We start from the raw sequence: 18,345 nt of genomic DNA, 5'->3' as shown, positions 1-18,345 counted from the left end.
TTCCATACATGGCTACACTCCATACAAATACTTTCAGAAACGACTTCCTGAAACTTAAATCTACACTCGATGTTAACAAATTTCTCTTCTTCAGAAACGCTTTCCTTGTCATTGCCAGTCTACATTTTATATCTTCTCTACTTCGACCATCATCAGATATTTTGTTCCCCAAATAGCAAAACTCCTTTACTACTTTAAGTGTCTCATTTCCTAATCTAATTCCCTCAGCATCACCCGACTTAATTTGACTACATTCCATTATCCTCGTTTTGCTTTTGTTGATGTTCATCTTATATCCTCCTTTCAAGACACTGTCCATTCCGTTGAATTGCTCTTCCAAGTCCTTTGCTGTCTCTGACAGAATTACAATGTCATCGGCGAACCTCAAAGTTTTTATTTCTTCTCCATGGATTTTAATACCTACTCCGAATTTTTCTTTTGTTTCCTTCACTGCTTGCTCAATATACAGATTGAATAACATCGGGGAGAGGTTAAAACCCTGTCTCAATCCCTTCCCAACTACTGCTTCCCTTTGATGTCCATCAACTCTTATAACTGCCATCTGGTTTCTGTACAAATTGTAAATAGCCTTTAGCTCCCTGTATTTTACCCCTGCCATCTTTAGAATTTGAAAGAGAGTATTCCAGTCAACATTGTCAAAAGCTTTCTCTAAGTCTATAAATGCTAGAAACGTAAGTTTGCCTTTCCTTAATCTATTTTCTAAGATAAGTCGTAAGGTCAGTATTGCCTCACGTGTTCCAACTTTTCTGCGGAATCCAAACTGATCTTCCCCGAGGTCGGCTTCTACCAGTTTTACCATTCGTCTGTAAAGAATTCGCGTTAGTATCTTGCAGCAGTGTCTTATTAAACTGATAGTTCGGTAATTATCACATCTGTCACAACCTGCTTTCTTTGGGATTGGAATTATTATATTCTTCTTGAAGTCTGAGGGTATTTCACCTGTCTCATACATCTTGCTCACCAGATGGTAGAGTTTTGTCATGACTGGCTCTCCCAAGGCCGTCAGTAGTTCCAATGGAATGTTGTCTACTCCCGGGGCCTTGTTTCGACTCAGGTCTTTCAGTGCTCTGTCAAACTCTTCACGCAGTATCGTATCTCCCATTTCATCTTCATCTACCTCCTCTTCAATTTACATAATATTTTCCTCAAGTACATCGCCATTGTATAGACCCTCTATATACTCCTTCCATCTTCGTGTTTTCCCTTCTTTGCTTAGAACTGGGTTTCCATCTGAGCTCTTGATATTCATACAAGTGGCTCTCTTTTCTCCAAAGGTCTCTTTAATTTTCCTGTAGGCAGTATCTATCTTACCCCTAGTGAGATAAGCCTCTACATCCTTACATTTGTTCTCTAGCCATCCCTGCTTAGCCATTTTGCACTTCCTGTCAGACTCATTTTTGAGATGTTTGTATTCCTTTTTGCCTGCTTCACTTACTGCGTTTTTATATTTTCTCCTTTCATCAATTAAATTCAATATTTCTTCTGTTACCAAAGGATTTCTACTAGCCCTCGTCTTTTTACCTACTTGATCCTCTGCTGCCTTCACTACTTCATCCCTCAGAGCTACCCATTCTTCTTCTACTGTATTTCTTTCCCCCATTCCTGTCAATTGTTCCCTTATGCACTCCCTGAAACTCTGTACAACCTCTGGTTTAGTCAGTTTATCCAGGTCCCATCTCCTAAAATTCCCACTGTTTTGCAGTTTCTTCAGTTTCAATCTACAGTTCATAACCAATAGATTGTGGTCAGAGTCCACATCTGCCCCTGGAAATGTCTTACATTTTTAAACCTGGTTCCTAAACCTCTGATTATATAATCTATCTGATACCTTTTAGTATCTCCAGCATTCTTCCATGTATACAACCTTCTTTTATGATTCTTGAACCAAGTGTTAGCTATGATTAAGTTGTGCTCTGTGCAAAATTCTACCAGGCAGCTTCCTCTTTCATTTCTTAGCCCTAATCCATATTCACCTACTATGTTTCCTTCTCTCCCTTTTCCTACTCTAGTAGGATTGGTAGTATCTTGAGAATAATTTCATCGAAGTCCTGTGTTCAGTGACCAACGTTACACTTATAATGTGTAATTTACTTTCAGTTTCACTAAAATGAATTAGTTTTGTGCTTGGCATCATAGCTCATGCGACAAGCCGCACCTCAGTTGGTTTGTAAGCAATCGAGCGTACTAACTTCGATTTACTCAGATATCAGTGAGATTCAAAGTTCTGCGTATTAGCGACAACCTGATAGCAGGCATTACCAATTCAGGCACACCTTACAGGTCTGTGTATGATTCTGACGTTGTAACACACAAAAAAAAAAAAAAAAAAAAACACGGAGAAATTATCCGATTGGAACGGAATCGGCAGATGTGCTGTACTTGTACAGACAAACAAATGATTACAGTTTCCGAAAAAATTTGTATGACTTATTCAAGAGAAAGAGCTTCACAGATGGAGCAATTCAATAACGAGTTGGTCCGCCTCTGGCTCTTACGCCAGAACCACCTTATTTGTCATCCTCAGCACCGTTACAGCACGACGATATTCTAAGCCTCGTTTTGTTGCCCTCTATGGCAAACCATCTTGGATTATTCGGCTTGACATTGATTGATAGTGTCTGATGTTGTCCTGAGGATATCGTGCCAAATTCTGTCGAAGTGTCTCATTAAATCGTCAAAATCCAATGCTGGTTGAAGGATCCTGACCGCACTGCTCCAAAAATTCTAAATTTGGGAGAGATCCGGTGACATTGCTGGCCAACCGTAGGGTTTGAGAAGCACGAAGACAAGCACTAGAAACTCTCGCTATGTGCGGGAGGACGTTATCTTGCCGAAATGTAGACCCAGGATGGCTAGCCATCAAGGGCAACAAAACGGTGCGTAGAGTATCGCCGACGTACCGCTGTGCTGTAAGGGTGCAGCGTATGGTAACAACAGGGTTCCTGCTGTGATCAGAAATCGCCCCCCGGGTCATCATTTCTGTTGTCGAGCCGTATGGCAAGCAACATTCAAGTTGGTACCCAACCGCTCTCCAGGGTGTCTCCGGACACGTCTTTGCTGGTCATCGGGGCTCGGTTCAAAGCGGGACTCATCACTGAAGATTGCGAGCTTGTTTTGTAATGGTGGGTGAGCTCCAACATTTTCTCGCAGCCAGTGGCAGGGAATCGATTTCCATCTCATGGAGTCATGACGGTGGGTACCACATCCTGTGAGATTTGTACCTGCAACGAATTCATGGATTTCCTCCAAGAGCACCCAGTGTGCTAGATTTTATAGTTGCTCTCACTATCACACTAGCAAAACATATAACGCTTGTAAATATATGACCACTCAGTCACTTAAATTAGCCCTCTGGTATTAATTCGTTATTACTCTACGTCTCGATATTTTTCAACATATGAAGCGCTTCTTACTACTGTGATAATCGTAATTAGATCTTTGTGACACTTACCTATGTAAAGTAACTTTTTCTTCTTTGAAATTTTTGAATTTTCATCCGTTTTGCAACAGCAAAAATTAATGACCATCGCTCTTACCGGAACCATTAAATAAATATGTAGAAACAAAGCAAATACGTGTATATTGAAGTATCAGTCTTAATAGAAAATGTAAACCCTGTTATCCGACGGTTACATAACAAACTCAGTTTGGTGTCGGCTATGTGATATTCGCTATTTTAGGCATCATTAAAACAGCACATAGTTAACACTTTCAGCCAGAAGGCGAATACTTGTTTATAAAGAATGATTAATGTATAATAAGGCGTCGCATTAGCGACGGTGGAATTTCCTAAATAATGCAATTCGTCGTCTTTGGGCGGCAATATAAACAGAAGGATACGGGTCGATATGCGATCCTTCACTATTTTGTTCACTGGAGAACAAATGAAGCCTTGAGCGCTACTAAACACTTGTACTGTTTTTCTTAAGTAATACGGATGCAGATTTGTGGCAGTCTGATGTAATTTTTACTAAATTAAAAAGTGTTCCGTCTGAGTGAAGTGTAAAAAGAAGAACTGTTATAACGTATCGTGACGACGCACGGGTGACTCAAAAGGACAATGGCTATACAAAAGAGCGTTCAATGGACATGAAACGGACATAAAAACCTACTGTCATTGTTGTACTAAGCTTAAGGTTCGATATATGTTTTAGTTATAATAAATATTTGTTCTGGGAATACTGAATCATTTAGCAGTGCTCATTCCTATCATCTCCTCAGTATTAATTTCATTTTAATTATAGATATTACAGATACCAAGATCAGCAGTCCAATGTGCGTGTTACATTAAAAAAACTCTTTTATCGTCTTCTTGCATCAGCTTTAATATTGAATTCCCCTTTTGTGTGATGTTACAGTTGTTTTTGCGCCCTTAAGAACTTTCTGGTCCCTTAGGAAACTGTTTTGTCGTAACAGTAACTTCACAACCGTGTATGATCGTATCAACGATCATGAAGTAATTAGAAAGACGATAATGCAATTTCGTAATCAATAGCTGTGACTGCTTCAAGGCACGCGAAACTGCTAGTAAATACTACTCTCATTTCATAATGCAATATCTTATGACAATGGTCAATCCATGATTCTTACGCCAACTGTGATTGATCAAACAGTAAACGAAATCTCAAATTCCAACTTTTCCATTGAGTAACGACATCACTTTTATTTTGTTACATCACAGCGACCTGAGCAATACACAGGTGTTCCTACTCTGTGTTTGTAACGGAGAAAGAGTATACTACTTGTAGAGAGCTGCGCTGTAGTGAAGGTATAAAAGGAGGAGATGGTGCTACAGACTTACCCTGAACGTTGCTTTGAAGCCGGCGCCGCCATGTTAGATACCCCAAAATATTAGCAGACTACTGTTATTCTTAATTTATATGGTGTGCACGTAACAGTTGTCTTAAATAGAAAACATTACATAGCTTTCACGAATAACACAGCGTTTTTCTAGGCTTAAATGCATATTTGATCCCATAATACGACGCATTTCCTCTCGTTAGTACAACTTTCTTTTTGTTGTATGTTGCGAATAACTAACAACAGAAGTATGCGATATGAAAAGGCCGCTTTCGTATTCCAGCGTTTTCTTCATACGGACTGACGAAATGATGTTCTGTCTATGTGCTCCTACCAAAAATGCTGAGAATATGTTTCCCAATGTTTGGTCAGTTTCTGATCTTTCCTTCTCACAGCGTTCACGCAGAGAGCTTTTCGAATTGAACTTATCGGAAATCTAACCTCAAATTACAGAAAGAGAACCACGACAGTAGAAGTAAACAACACACCCAAAATTCATGCACGTAAAAGAAATTACTACTTCAATGAGTCCACTTACAAACGAAATTTGTTTCTTTTACGCTTTAGACTATAATCAGAATGTCTAAAACACCCGTAAAAAACGCAAGTTGGAATTTTTTAAATCAAAACACTTACGCCAGAAACTATTGTTTGGGGTAACTTACATGGCGGACGTCTGCTTCAATGGCACTACTTCCGTGTGCACTGCAATATCGTAACCTAGAATAGGAATATCTATGGAGCTATGTTAATGTTTTGCGCATTTTGCCAATCTCCGACTGGAATTGTGACGTGGCTTTAGTATAAAGCTATTTGTTTACAATTCGCGTTAAGACCAGAGCTTTAATATCACATCTACCTGCTCCGTATTTACACGTTTATTAATTAATAATAACGACTGCGAGTCATTGTTGTTGCTATGGATGCGAATCGAAATATTTTTGAGTAGGAAAAGTTATTTCTCATATGTAAGTACCACCTGCTCTTTCATTTATATAATTACGACAATCTGAATCATTAGCTTACACAGATCTCTAAACCATTGTACTTAGCCTAAAATAGGTACAACAAGAAACTGTAATTTAGTAGTACCTATGAAGAAACAGTATGTCGGCTGGGCCGGTCATCAAAATATTATACACATAATTGGAATCAACAGCTCGGCAGAACTCCCGGAAGCGCACTATTAATCAGTCGCGATGAGAAAAACTGAGAATATTTTAGTTCCTTGTGTAATTTTAGTTTCTCGTGTAATAGTTCTAAATTCCATATTTCTAGAACGCTTACACTTTGACTTGCTAGGAAGCCATTTCGCAATGACATCCTACCATAATTTGTTAAAGTACAGATTCGGTAATATCGTCAAGTGGCGTACAGAACCTGAAAAACAGCGGTGGCCACCCATTCTTTTACGATGTCAAAAAAACAGCAACATCTGAAATGTGATACAGACGCAAGTAAACGAAATGCCATTGTATTTAACTCTTCAGGCATATAAAACAAGTTCCTTCCAGGGATCCACTGCAAACAGTTCGTATGGGTATGAATTGCGTGCACAAAATGAATGAAATGTTTGACTGAGATCTGTTTGTACTTGCCATGTAAAGACATTCAAAAACTGCTGGTCATTGTCGGGAAAATCTTGAAGCCCTACCTTGGACACGCGACTTCGGAGACTGCGCATGTTGTCAACAAAGATTCTTTCATGCGCCTCTGGATGGATATTACTAAGCTACGTTACCAAAAATTCTACATCTACATCCGTGGTACACATGGCAGAATCCAGAGAATATACAATCACACGGGAATCTCCAAGTGGAATAGAATTCACAGGTCTGGAAGTTCAAGTCTGGAAGTTTGAAATAACTAATATTTTTCAAGCTTAGGACCTCTCTCATACTGTACAGCCTTTGCTGGATGATCAGGATCTCCATAGGTGCCAAGCTTGTGTGTTGTGAACTGAAGTGACGAATGTAGGTCGCAGGAATATGTTAGCTGTTGAATACGTCATACTGTGTGTTAATAACTGCGCACCATGTCAGCCATATTATGTGTCTTCGATATGTACTCTTATCCTTTAACACAACAATTGGTCTATAAGACGAGAAATATGACTTTTCGACGATGATAAGTCACAGACAGGTCAGATATATTTCAAAATTCAGCATGCATTTGAGAGTGGATATAAAGTCAAATCATAATTGTGTAAATAAAAGAAGAGTTAACAATCAAGTGACAGAAATTTCTTTAAAGAAAATTGATTCCTCCCTCATATGAATATCGAACTCCATACTCGATTGAAAAGAAAGATCCACTAACTTTTGTGAAAATTATAACAGTCCAAAAATTTCTCTAAATGAATCTGAACATACTAAATTTTCAGCTGAGTTAGCCGCTCTTTTAACTATAACCTATCGTAGATCCCTCGAACATAAATCGTGTCCAATAATTGGAAGAAAGTAGAAATGCATCGTGAGTTTTCTTTTTCTTTTTTGTCTTACGGTGTATTTGAGTTTCTAGATTTTCTATTCAGGAAAAGTTAATGTGGATACGTGCTGTGTATTAACCTCCGAAGTGCTACAGAACACACTGTTTCAGTGGCCATTTTGCTAATTTCGTATGTTATATTACTGGGATTAAAATACTTGCTCGATCATTGCGATTTATTTTGTCCATTGTTTGCTAAATAACGTCAGGCGAAGCATAAACAGTGCCACTATTTCTACCGATATTCTTCTCCCATTGGCTTTATGTTGTGTCTCTCATAATGTCGACTAGACGTTCTTCCTTTCTTTACAACATAGAACTGGATCTCATATAATAAAGTATTAATATATAATGATATAAATATTTTAGACATACCAGGAAGAAGTAGATCTTGTGCTTTGTTAATTCCTTATTCAAAATTTTCCCGTAAGTCTGAGGTTTGTTTCTTCACGTTGTTTGCGGTTCCACCAGCAAGATCTTGTCATCGTGTAATGTGTTTTCTCTGAACTTAGTCAGTAGTCTTAAACAATTCACTAAGAGATAGGAAAAAGAATCGCCACAGTCTCTAGTCGGTGTTACACTGATCAAATCGAGTTGAAAGTAAAGTTTAAAGACTCTGATAAAGAAATTCATTATGTTTTTTCTTTAATTTTATAACACGAGTTTATTTAAGGCTCCACACTCGTTTAATAATGCATTTAATAAATATTCAAGTACAATAAGTAAATAAATAAATAAATATGTAAATAAATAAATAAATAACATATTACATACGTAATACTATTTTGACTTTCCAGAACAACAGAAACCTTAAATTTAAAACTCAAGTGTTTTTTGGAAAAGTGCACACTGAGTCGAAAACTCTGTTATGGTAGGAAAAAATAAAGAATGGTTACGCTTGAGTGGTTACACTTGGAATGTTTTCCAAAATGTGGACACTTCTCGTGTCTGAAAAACAGGAAAAAGTCAGCAGGAATCCTTGTTACTTGTGACTGATGAAATGCAGTTGGCCTTAGTAACATAAGATCATGTGTTTGAAGGACTGAGAACGTGTGAAGTGAAATTGTTCGTTACAGTCCATTACACCAGAAGTCAAAGACAAAGCGTAACGTAATATTTCCCGTAACACCATTATCACCATCACCAATATCCCTTTCTGACTTGACTGAATAAAGGCATCTGTGTACGGCTCAAAAAGATTAGAAAATAATAGATCTAAGTGTCTGGATTGGCCAGACAAACAGTCCTAATCTTTGGCATCTGTGATAAGATAACGAATGAGAGGTTTAATGAATCGAGTGTTAGGTCATCGTGTAAATGGATAAACTGCAAAAATCCAGGGGTATTTATTTCGAAACCGTCAGCTGGTTCTATCAGTACTCATTCAGAGCATCGAAGAAATGAGGTCACCGGAGTCCAGAGTATGTCAGTAGAGCAGTGCAGTCAGCACGTGAGACGCACTTCCCGATGCCCCAGAGCGAAGAAACAGGTCCGACTGCTAGCCGCGTCTTAGCCGGGTCACCGCCTGAGGCGCATGCGCCGGTGAGTGCGGCCACTCCTCAGCGCCGGGACTGGGGACACTTTGCTGCCCCTCAGTTCGTCGTCGTCTTCGTCGTCCGCACCTTGCTCCTCGTCGCTGTCCTCCACCCGCAGTCCGTAGTCGTCGTCTTCGTCGTCCAGGTCCTCGCCACTGTCGCTCAACTCGTCTTCGTCATCGTCATTGTCATCGTCGTCTTCGTCATCGTCATCGTCTTCGGCCTCCTCGTCGTCATCCTCTCCGTCAGGTACGCTATTGCTACTGTCTGTCGGCTGCTTCTTCTTGTTACCTCCTTGGTGCACATTTCTGTCGATCATCATAAGATCTTCAGCGGGATTGTCAGTTGTGTTCCACGTTTCCTCCGAATCTGGGAACACAGTCGTCTCTGCACTGGCTGTTCCTCCTTGTTTATCATCCCCAACGGCTTCCATTTCAGAACTGGCCTCTCCTAGAGGATCCGCAGGCTTCGAGTATGCTGGCGGCTGTGTCGTCACTTCATTTTTCTCCTCCTCCTCTTCTTCTTCTTCATTCTTATCATCTCCACTATCATCCCCTTCTTGCTGTTCTTCACTTCCTTCTTCTGCAACCTCTTCATCCTTTTCCTCGTCATCCTCTTCGTCATCATCGTCATCATCATCATCATACTCTTCATCCTGTTCGTCTGGTGTGTCAGAAGATTCGGCAGCCTCTTCCTCTTCCTCTTCTTCTTCTTCTTCCACGTCTTCCTCCGAGCTCTCTGTCGCGGGTGACGCTTCGACAGTTTCGTGGGTGGTAGGATCCTTGGGGGGTGCTGCTGCAGCCGTTGCCGGTTTCTCCGGCGCCGGCCTTTTCCCAGCTGAGTTAATCTGCGTCGGGGCGCTGGTCACGACTTCCACCACGCTGATACTGGTGACGGTCGACGTAACAGCTTCCGCCTCCTCCGCGACGTTGTCTGCCGCCGCGGTCGACGACGTCATCTGGTCGTTGCCCGTTCCTGCTACGCTCGACCACGTCACCACCTTCTGTGCGGCAGTGGACGGTGTGGGAGGTAGCGGAGTAGTCGACGGTCTCGTCGGCTTCGCCCGCGGTGTCGTAGACGCGGTAGTGTTGCGGCGGGTCGCCGGGCGCTTCGGAACGGCCGGTCTGGACTTGGGTGGCTTCGGTCTGGTGGCTTTGACCGGTTTGGCAGGCGCCGCGGACGTCGCCTTCGGTGGCGAAATCGTGGAGGAGGCGGCGCCCTTGCGTACGGGTCTGGGTGTCGTTGCCGTCTTTGTGGGCCGGGCAGGCGCCGCTACTGGCTTCCTCTTGTTCTTGCCGGGGGCGGCGGCAGTGTTGACTGGAGCGGGCTTCTTCTTGCTGGGGCCTCCGCTTCCGCCGCCGGCGAACAGTCCGAGGAGGTCGTCGCCTAAGACGCTGAAACCTGTGTAGTCGGGGGATACGTCGTTCTCAGAAGCGTCGTCGTCATCGTCATCGTCATCGTCGTCGTCGTCGTCGTCGTCGTCGAGCGCTATGTCGTCGTCGTCGTCGTCATCGTCGTCCAGTGCGTAGTCGTCGTCGTCGTCGTCGTCGTCATCGTCGTCGTCGTCGTCGTCGTTGTCCTGCTGGAGCGGCGGCAGTGGCGGCGCGGGCTCCAGCGAGAGGCCCTGCTGCGCGAAGCGGAAGCAGGAGACGCGCACGGCCGCCTCCAGGTCCTCCAGCGTGCGCAGCTCCAGGCCGAGGCAGGCGCGGAACTGCTGGTCCCCGTCGCGCTGTACGCCGTACACGCGGCCGCAGAAGCGCGACACGCCGCCCGGCAGCGGCATGCACACCGGCTTGGGACGCCGCCCTGCCGCGGGAGACAACAAAAACAATTACCTCAATACCAGCTCATTGCCCGCTGCTTCGCTAACGTACACTCTGTGATCTCAATAAATTTTTGTATTTTTGTTTTTCTGTAACCGAATTTTTATGTTGCAAAACCTTCTAACCTTTTCACGCTAATTGATACCATAGTACCATAGTAATTTTACAAATGCATGACCAGAAAGGGATTCTGGTAGCTAGAGTCCAACATCCAAGGCAAATAAACCAAATGCAAATTTTCATAGATTTAGCCTGAAAAACGCTTGCTTAATATTAAAATGAAAACTTCCATCCCGTATTTTACCCCCCCCCCCCCCCCCACCCCTCAGTGGTTGAATTACCAAAAAGAGTGAAACACGTATTTTTATTTATTTCCAACCGGGAAGCCAAATTCCAGTTTTTATAGATTTATGTAAATAAGTTATAAGAACTGCAACCAGTCACTTTTTTTAATAATAATGCTTTATTCCATGAACCGGTTTTCGAACCTTTTCAGGTTTATCTTCAGATGGTTTCGGGAGGATCCGGGAAGTTACATCATTACTGGTAGTAGCATAATGCTGGGTGCTGGTTCTATGGCCGAAATATGGGTCACACTTTAATGTATCGCCATGACTATAGCTTATCTGTCGATATGGATGTAAATTTAGTTTTTACTTACTGCGATAAAATAAATAAATTATTTTGTGCTCTCGTGTTATCGCCATTCTGCTTAAAATGCTTGCCCTTATATCGACTTTAATACATGTAAAGAACAACAAATTACATCTCTGTACAAAATAGGCCTATGCCATTTCTTTATGTCAAGATCTTTGTTACAAGCAACAGTTATAAAGCGCATGCTGGATGCTGGAACAGTGTCACTGTCAAAGTCTAAATTAATATAGTTTGTGTGAAAGTGTTCTGGACATCAAAATGGAGGCAGACAGATGGACACTAACCGAAAAAAGCCGCCTATATTGTCGCAGTAAGTAAAAACTAAATTTACATCCATATCGACAGATAAGCTACAGTCATGGCGATACATTAAAGTGTGACCCATCTTTCGGCCATAGAACCAGCACCCAGCATTATGCTACTACCAGTAATGATATAACTTCCCGGATCCTCCCGAAACCATCTGAAGATGAACCTGAAAAGGTTCGAAAACCGGTTCATGGAATAAAGCACTATTATCAAAAAAAGTGACTGGTTGCAGTTCTTATAACTTAATTTAGATTCAATATACAGTCACGGTTCTAAAATATCCGTAGTGGATAAGCATAATTTCATAGATTTAGCTTTGAAAATTTGTTTATAGTGACTTATTTTCATAAAACATTTCATCTTAATTTTAAAAACGAACAACCTCAGTTGCAAAGTTTACCTAGATTTACCTAGGTTTCAGTCGGGATAACCCAACCTTCTTCAGAATAAAACTAACCTCCGTTTGTCCATAGTGAACATCGTCAAGCTAAAACTACAATTACATAAATTATCGTCAGCGTGTAAAAACTTATCTGAAACTGCCTCGGCCCCACTTCGCGACCGCGATGCGGCAGCCACGAGTGCTGTACTGGAACTGACCGTAGCGTTATGAGGCCCGTCTAGGCGGACACAATACCTTGCGCCTGCGCATAAACTGTGTGTGGGTACTTGGGACAAGACGCGAACCTAACTCCTGATCTTGAATTTACTAGTAATGTGAAATAAAAGAAAGGTACAGCTGTGGAAAATGGCTTATATGTTATCCTGTGCAGAATGTACTTATGGGGAAGACATCACGTACTTACAACGTATGGTCTGTCTAGGAAAATTTTGTGCTTAAGTACGAAGTTTAATCACCTAAAAAGAACTTAGGAGTGGGAAGGATAATATAAAGCCAACATCGTCATTATTATGACTAGTTCTACAAAAAATTTAGAGACGTAAATGTTTTTATTCCACTGTTTTATTCTACTAATAATAGTCTTCAGAAGAATCTGATTCATAGTTTTAAAAAGCCAAAAGGTAAATTGTCATTATCCGGAGTATACAAGATGGTCACAGTGGTCACCAGGCCCGAATTATGATGGCAGTGTTCCACACACAGCTTTTACAGTACGTGTGCGGATAACCTCCATGAAGATTCATAACCATAGCTTCGTCAGGCACGTGCATTAGTTTATTTTGATTTGATTCTAGACCATTTCAGGTAAAATATATTAATCTTGAATAATGACCATCTATTTTATATGGCCCGCATTGTCGGATGTTACAGATTAGATGTAGACTTGTTCGTAAGTTCACTCACGACCATTTGTGTGCTCAGTCAATAGGACGTTCATGCGTTGTAACCATAGCTAAGCAAGTTCTTTGAGACCTAGCCATAATAATGACGATGTTGGCTTTATATTATCCTTCCCAATCCTAAGCTCTTTTTAGGTGATTAAACTTGGTGCTTAAGCAGAAAATTTTCCTGGACAGGCCATACTTTGTAAGCACGTGATGTCTTCCTCATATCATGACCAACGAATACTTCATAAATGTTAAGACAGTCGAACTAAGTACGTCCTATACAGGATAACATATTCGCTCTTTTCCTCGGCTGTACCTTTCTTTTATTTCACTTTACTAGTACTTTCAAGGTAAGGCGTTAGGTTCGCTTCTTGTCCCAACAAGTAGCCATCACACAGTTTATGCGCGGGCGCGTGGTATTGTGTCCGCCTAGGCGGGCCTCATGACGCTACGGTCAGTTCCAGTACAGCACTCGTGGCTGCCGCATCGCGGTCGCGAAGTGGGGCCGAAATAGTTCGAGATAAGTTTTTACACTCTGACGATAATTTATGGAATTGTAGTTTTAGCTTGACGATGTCCACCATGGACAAACGGTAGTTACTTTTATTCTGAAGAAGGTTGGGTTATCCCGACTGGAACCTAGGTAAATCTAGGTAAACTTTGCAACTGAGGCTGTTGGTTTTTAAAATTAAAATTCATATTTATACAGTTGCTGACAAGGCCGCGAAATGTTCAAAATATTTAAACATTTCATACCCTACTTTACCCCCTCAGGGGTCGAACCCCAAAAACACTGAAACACGTATTTCCTATTTGTAGCCGAGAATTGAAATACTAATTTTCATAGATGTGGCTTTAAAAATATTTCAGTAGTTCCTTAATAATGATTTATTTTTTAAAAATCACCCACTATTTTACCCACTACGGGGTTAAATTTCCAAAAATTCTGAAATACTTACATTTCTTTGTTTCTGACTGAGAAACCAATATCGATTTTCGTAGTTTTAGCTTTAAAATTGACTTAATGGCGACAGATTTCCAAAAAACCTCTCATCCCCCTCCTCATACTAAGGGTATAATTTCGAAAAATCGCTTCTTAAACGACGCCGACAGTACAAGATCTACACACTCTCCAAATATCAAGCTTCTGTCATTATTTGTTTGAGCTGAGCGATGATGAGAAAGTCAGTCAGGACACTGCCTTTTAAATATATACATAGCAGCTGTGTCAATGTGGATTCCGTCAACAGGTGTAATTCGAAAAATACAGCTCGCTATTACCTGCTGGTAAATTTCGCGGATTGTATGGTCGTGGTCCTTGACACTTTTCCGTTCTTAACGTTTCGTCCACAGCGGCGCTGGTCATCTTCAGACGTGCTCGTGGTTCCGCTGAGTCTTTCTGATTGACTGGCCGGGCGTCGCAGAGCATTAAAATTTACACGTAATTGGCAGGGATAATCCTTGTCAGAGATAAAACTTAATAATAGAACTGTCAATTGTCAAAGATATTATTTATTCCTCGAACCTATAGAGCTACTGTTTCATGGCTTCTTCTTTTCTCTTACAATATCCCTATGTTTATACAGGGCACGGCAAAAACACCTGTCGTATTTCGAGAGGCCAAAGTGTGAGCCCTGGTGATGAAACTGTTGTGTAAGGGGGTATCGATCGATAGCGGTATACATGCCATTTTCAGTAGACGCAATGGCTTGGCTAGGTTGACATCGTGCGTTTGTTGTGAAAGAGTATATTTGTAGTGGTGGTTCTGTGATTATTACTCAGCGGGAATTTCGCATTCGGTTCGAACTTGGCCGACATGATCCTGTTTCCGATACAAAAACTGTTTGAGTCTGGTTATCAGACTTTAGAACATCAGGCTATGCACTGCAAATAAAATCTGCTGGCGGGCTCCGCACTATAACGACGCCGAAAAATGTGGCTCGTGCGAGAACGTCAGTCCAGCGATCTTCAAAGCGTACAGGACTTTAAAAAGCAGCTGCCCTGGGGTTGACCGATAGGAGTGTTAGAGGAACGCTGCACAGAGATCTTCACATGCACCCATCAAAATAATGGTTGCCAAACGACTAAGCGAGAGAGAATTTGAAATTTGCTGTGCTGTGTGTTAGGAAACTCTTTAGAAGCAGCATCCAGGCAATCAGCGAGGACGTGACTGCCATTCCACCGAAAATCGCACGCTATGGACAACTTCCGGTAAAGGCTTCGTCAGTGTGTCAACAATGGAGGGCACCATTTACCGGAAGTAATTTTTAAAACCACCTAATGTAAAATGGCATAGTATTTGTTGTTTACAAATAAAAGTATTTTCTTTGTATCTTTGTTTGTCTGTTTGTAGCTACTTTTCGAAATACAGGAGGCCTTTTTGCCGGATCCTATATATTTCGGTATTTATCTCAGTACAGCCTTGAACAGTAGTCCGTCATTGTACATAAAATTTTGGTTTCAGAAAACTTCAGTTAGTAATTTCCTACTTAAGAGCATGCTCTGGTACAGCTAATTCTTCCACTTTCCCCTAGGGTGTGCTTCTCTTGTTAGCCCTAATGCTTACCTTACTAACCGATCTCTTAGGTTTTCCCGACGCGGTTGATTAATAGTTTGCTTCTGGACGTTCTGGTTTTAGTCCAGGCAGCGCGCCACACTGCAGCGAAACCCATAGCACCTGAAGAAGGCGTGTGGGTTGGTGGTCGAAGTGTTGAGCATGAAATGGAAACAACTCGACAGAACACCCGAAAACACACTGTCGCGCCTCACCGCACGTACACGGAATTTTGTATAACACGCACGCCAATAGAAGAGCGCATTTATCCTTTCGAGATCTGAGAGCTCGCCCGCATCTCGTGGTCGTGCGGTAGCGTTCTCGCTTCCCACGCCCGGGTTCCCGGGTTCGATTCCCGGCGGGGTCAGGGATTTTCTCTGCCTCGTGATGGCTGGGTGTTGTGTGCTGTCCTTAGGTTAGTTAGGTTTAAGTAGTTCTAAGTTCTAGGGGACTGATGACCATAGCTGTTAAGTCCCATCGTGCTCAGAGCCATTTGAACCATCTGAGAGCTCGACGTATTTTCCTTCTTGGTCTAAAAACTAGTTTGATGCCATTCTTTTTCTAAAATCTTCCCAATCTCGTCATTTACATTTTTAAGGGAAAAAAACAGAGAAACCGTTTTCTACCATAGTCGTGCTTTATCGTTGTCCTTCGATCTATTGTTATTTGGCCATAGAGCTGTGTTTATTTCTTTTCCTCAATAACCATTTTTCTCTAAAGCCTGCTTCAGATGTTTTAATTCCGCGTCCAAGTTTATCGACATGCTAATTGTCTTAGCTTTGTAAATATCCATTCGTATGCGTCATTTTCTGAAAACCTTTGTTTTCCAATCTTCTATCGATCTGTCTCATAACTAAAACATCCAAGAAGGATACACGAGTATTTCTGGATATGTCCAGCGCAGCTGTGGACGAAATGTTAGGAACAGCGAAGTTTTATAGACTACGACCATACAACCCTAAGGATTTGCTGGTAGATGAGACATCCGGTCGTGAAAGTCTTTATTCTATGACAGTGCGCTCTCTTCCTCCACGAGATTCCGGCATGGTAAACAACGGTGATCAGGTTGAGCTGTGCAGGGCTGCTAGTTCAGAAGGAACTATGGTGGTGAAAAAAACAGAATTGTTACTGGGTCTTTCAGCTTCAATTAACGTAGAAGCCCTACTCGAAACTGGCTTGTTTTGGCTACCTACCACGACCACGCCACGAGCGGTCCACGTGAATACCACTCAGCAACTCATGGATAAAAATGCTGAGTGCATGACGCCGCAATTTCTGCGCTCCGCTCAGAGGGAGTCAATACTGTATGAGGGATGTGACTTGATGCCTTGGGGCAATCAGCGAAGAGACGTAGCCATGAAAGCGATGCTCTCTTCTCTGCTGTCTCCTGAACCTTCAGACGCACCTACTCTCGTCTCCCTGATGGCTTACTCTCAGCCCCCCTGTTTCAACACCTCTGAACTGGCGGCGTCTTCCTGGTGACGCTGTATACCGAACATGAATAAATTTTCATTATGGTTTAACTTGAATTTTGCTTAAAAAAGAAGGGATGCCCCAACTTCGCCTGTCCGCCCCTGACAGTCCTGAGCAGCGCCATGTTGCTTGGCTTCTGGAAGACATTCCACACAATTTCAAACTGTCGTTGAATGAAGAAAATACGAGCTTACTGAACAACAGAACAGATCTGTGACTGTATTCAGTACTCGATTGCAGACAGAAGTCGGCACGTTTTCTTAACGGGACGAAATCGACCAGTGAGCAGGTGATTTCGGGAGTACCTCGATGGAGTGTCATGTGGCCGTTACTGTTTACAATAATTTTAAGTAACGTAGTCGATAACGTCGGAAGCCCCGTGACGTAGTTCGCAGACGATGTTGTTGTCTATAGAATGCCTGCAACTGGAAACAGAAGAAACCGTACAATACCTACAATTAACCGTCTGGAGTGATCTGATATCGAATAATCACATAAAACAAACGGTAGAAAAAGCAAATGCCACGCTGATATACTTTGGGCTGAATCTTCAGGAAAAGCAATTCATTCACGAGAGAAATGAGTAGCAAACCACTTCTAAGATCTATTCTCGAATGTTGGTCATTAGTATCAGACCGTTACCATGTTGGATTAATAGAACAGGTAGCGAATATCCAGCGAAGAGCGGCGCGTTTTGACATGGAATCGTTCAGTACGTGGGAGAGAGCCCTACGGAAATGCTCAACAACCTCCAGTGGCAGGTGCTGCAAGCGAGCCATATGTATCACGGAGGTGTTTGCTACTGACATTCTGAGAGCGTTCTTTCCAAGAAAGAGATCGCGAATCATCACCGTAACACTCCCATGTTTACTGAACCTACCGGTAACAAATCTAGCAGCACACTTATGAACTGCTTCGATGTCTTCCTTCAATCCGACCTGGCAGAGATCCCAAACAGTCGAGCAGTACTCAAGAACGGGTCGCACAAGAATTCTACGCGAGGTCTCCTTTGTAGGTAAGCTACACTTTCCTAAAACACACCGAGTCGACCATTCGCCTTCCCTACCACTGTAATTATACGCTCGTTCTACGAGGTGCGACAATAAAGTACTGAGACTGATGTGAAGAAAAATGTTGTTTACCGTTTTAGTCAAGTTTAGTGTTGTCTCCTTCAAAGTACACTACTGGCCATTAAAATTGCTACACCAAGAAGAAATGCAGATGATAAACGGGTATTCATTGGCCACATATATTATACTAGAACTGACATGTGATTACATTTTCACGCAATTTCAGTGCATACATCCTGAGAAATCAGTATCCAGAACAACCACCTCTGGCCGTAATAACGGCCTTGATACGGCATTGAGTCAAACCGAGCTTGGTTGGCGTGTAC

The 18,345-nt window shown here is 42.1% G+C and overlaps 1 protein-coding gene across 1 annotated transcript in view; it reads right to left on the bottom strand.

Annotated features, from left to right (window-relative positions):
* Positions 1-8,156: 8,156 nt before the first annotated feature.
* The window catches only part of LOC126262751 (bromodomain adjacent to zinc finger domain protein 2B), a 77,088-nt gene continuing 66,899 nt past the window's right edge, over positions 8,157-18,345 (bottom strand). Inside the window, exon 5 of the mRNA XM_049959561.1 lies at positions 8,157-10,649. Within this exon, the coding sequence (XP_049815518.1) occupies positions 8,827-10,649 (1,823 nt within the window). The 3' untranslated portion in view covers positions 8,157-8,826. The remainder of the gene's footprint in view (positions 10,650-18,345) is intronic.

This window comes from Schistocerca nitens, chromosome 6 (assembly GCF_023898315.1).
Source record: "Schistocerca nitens isolate TAMUIC-IGC-003100 chromosome 6, iqSchNite1.1, whole genome shotgun sequence".
NCBI classification, from domain to species: domain Eukaryota; kingdom Metazoa; phylum Arthropoda; class Insecta; order Orthoptera; family Acrididae; genus Schistocerca; species Schistocerca nitens.
This window is presented reverse-complemented; position numbering and strand designations above follow the sequence as displayed.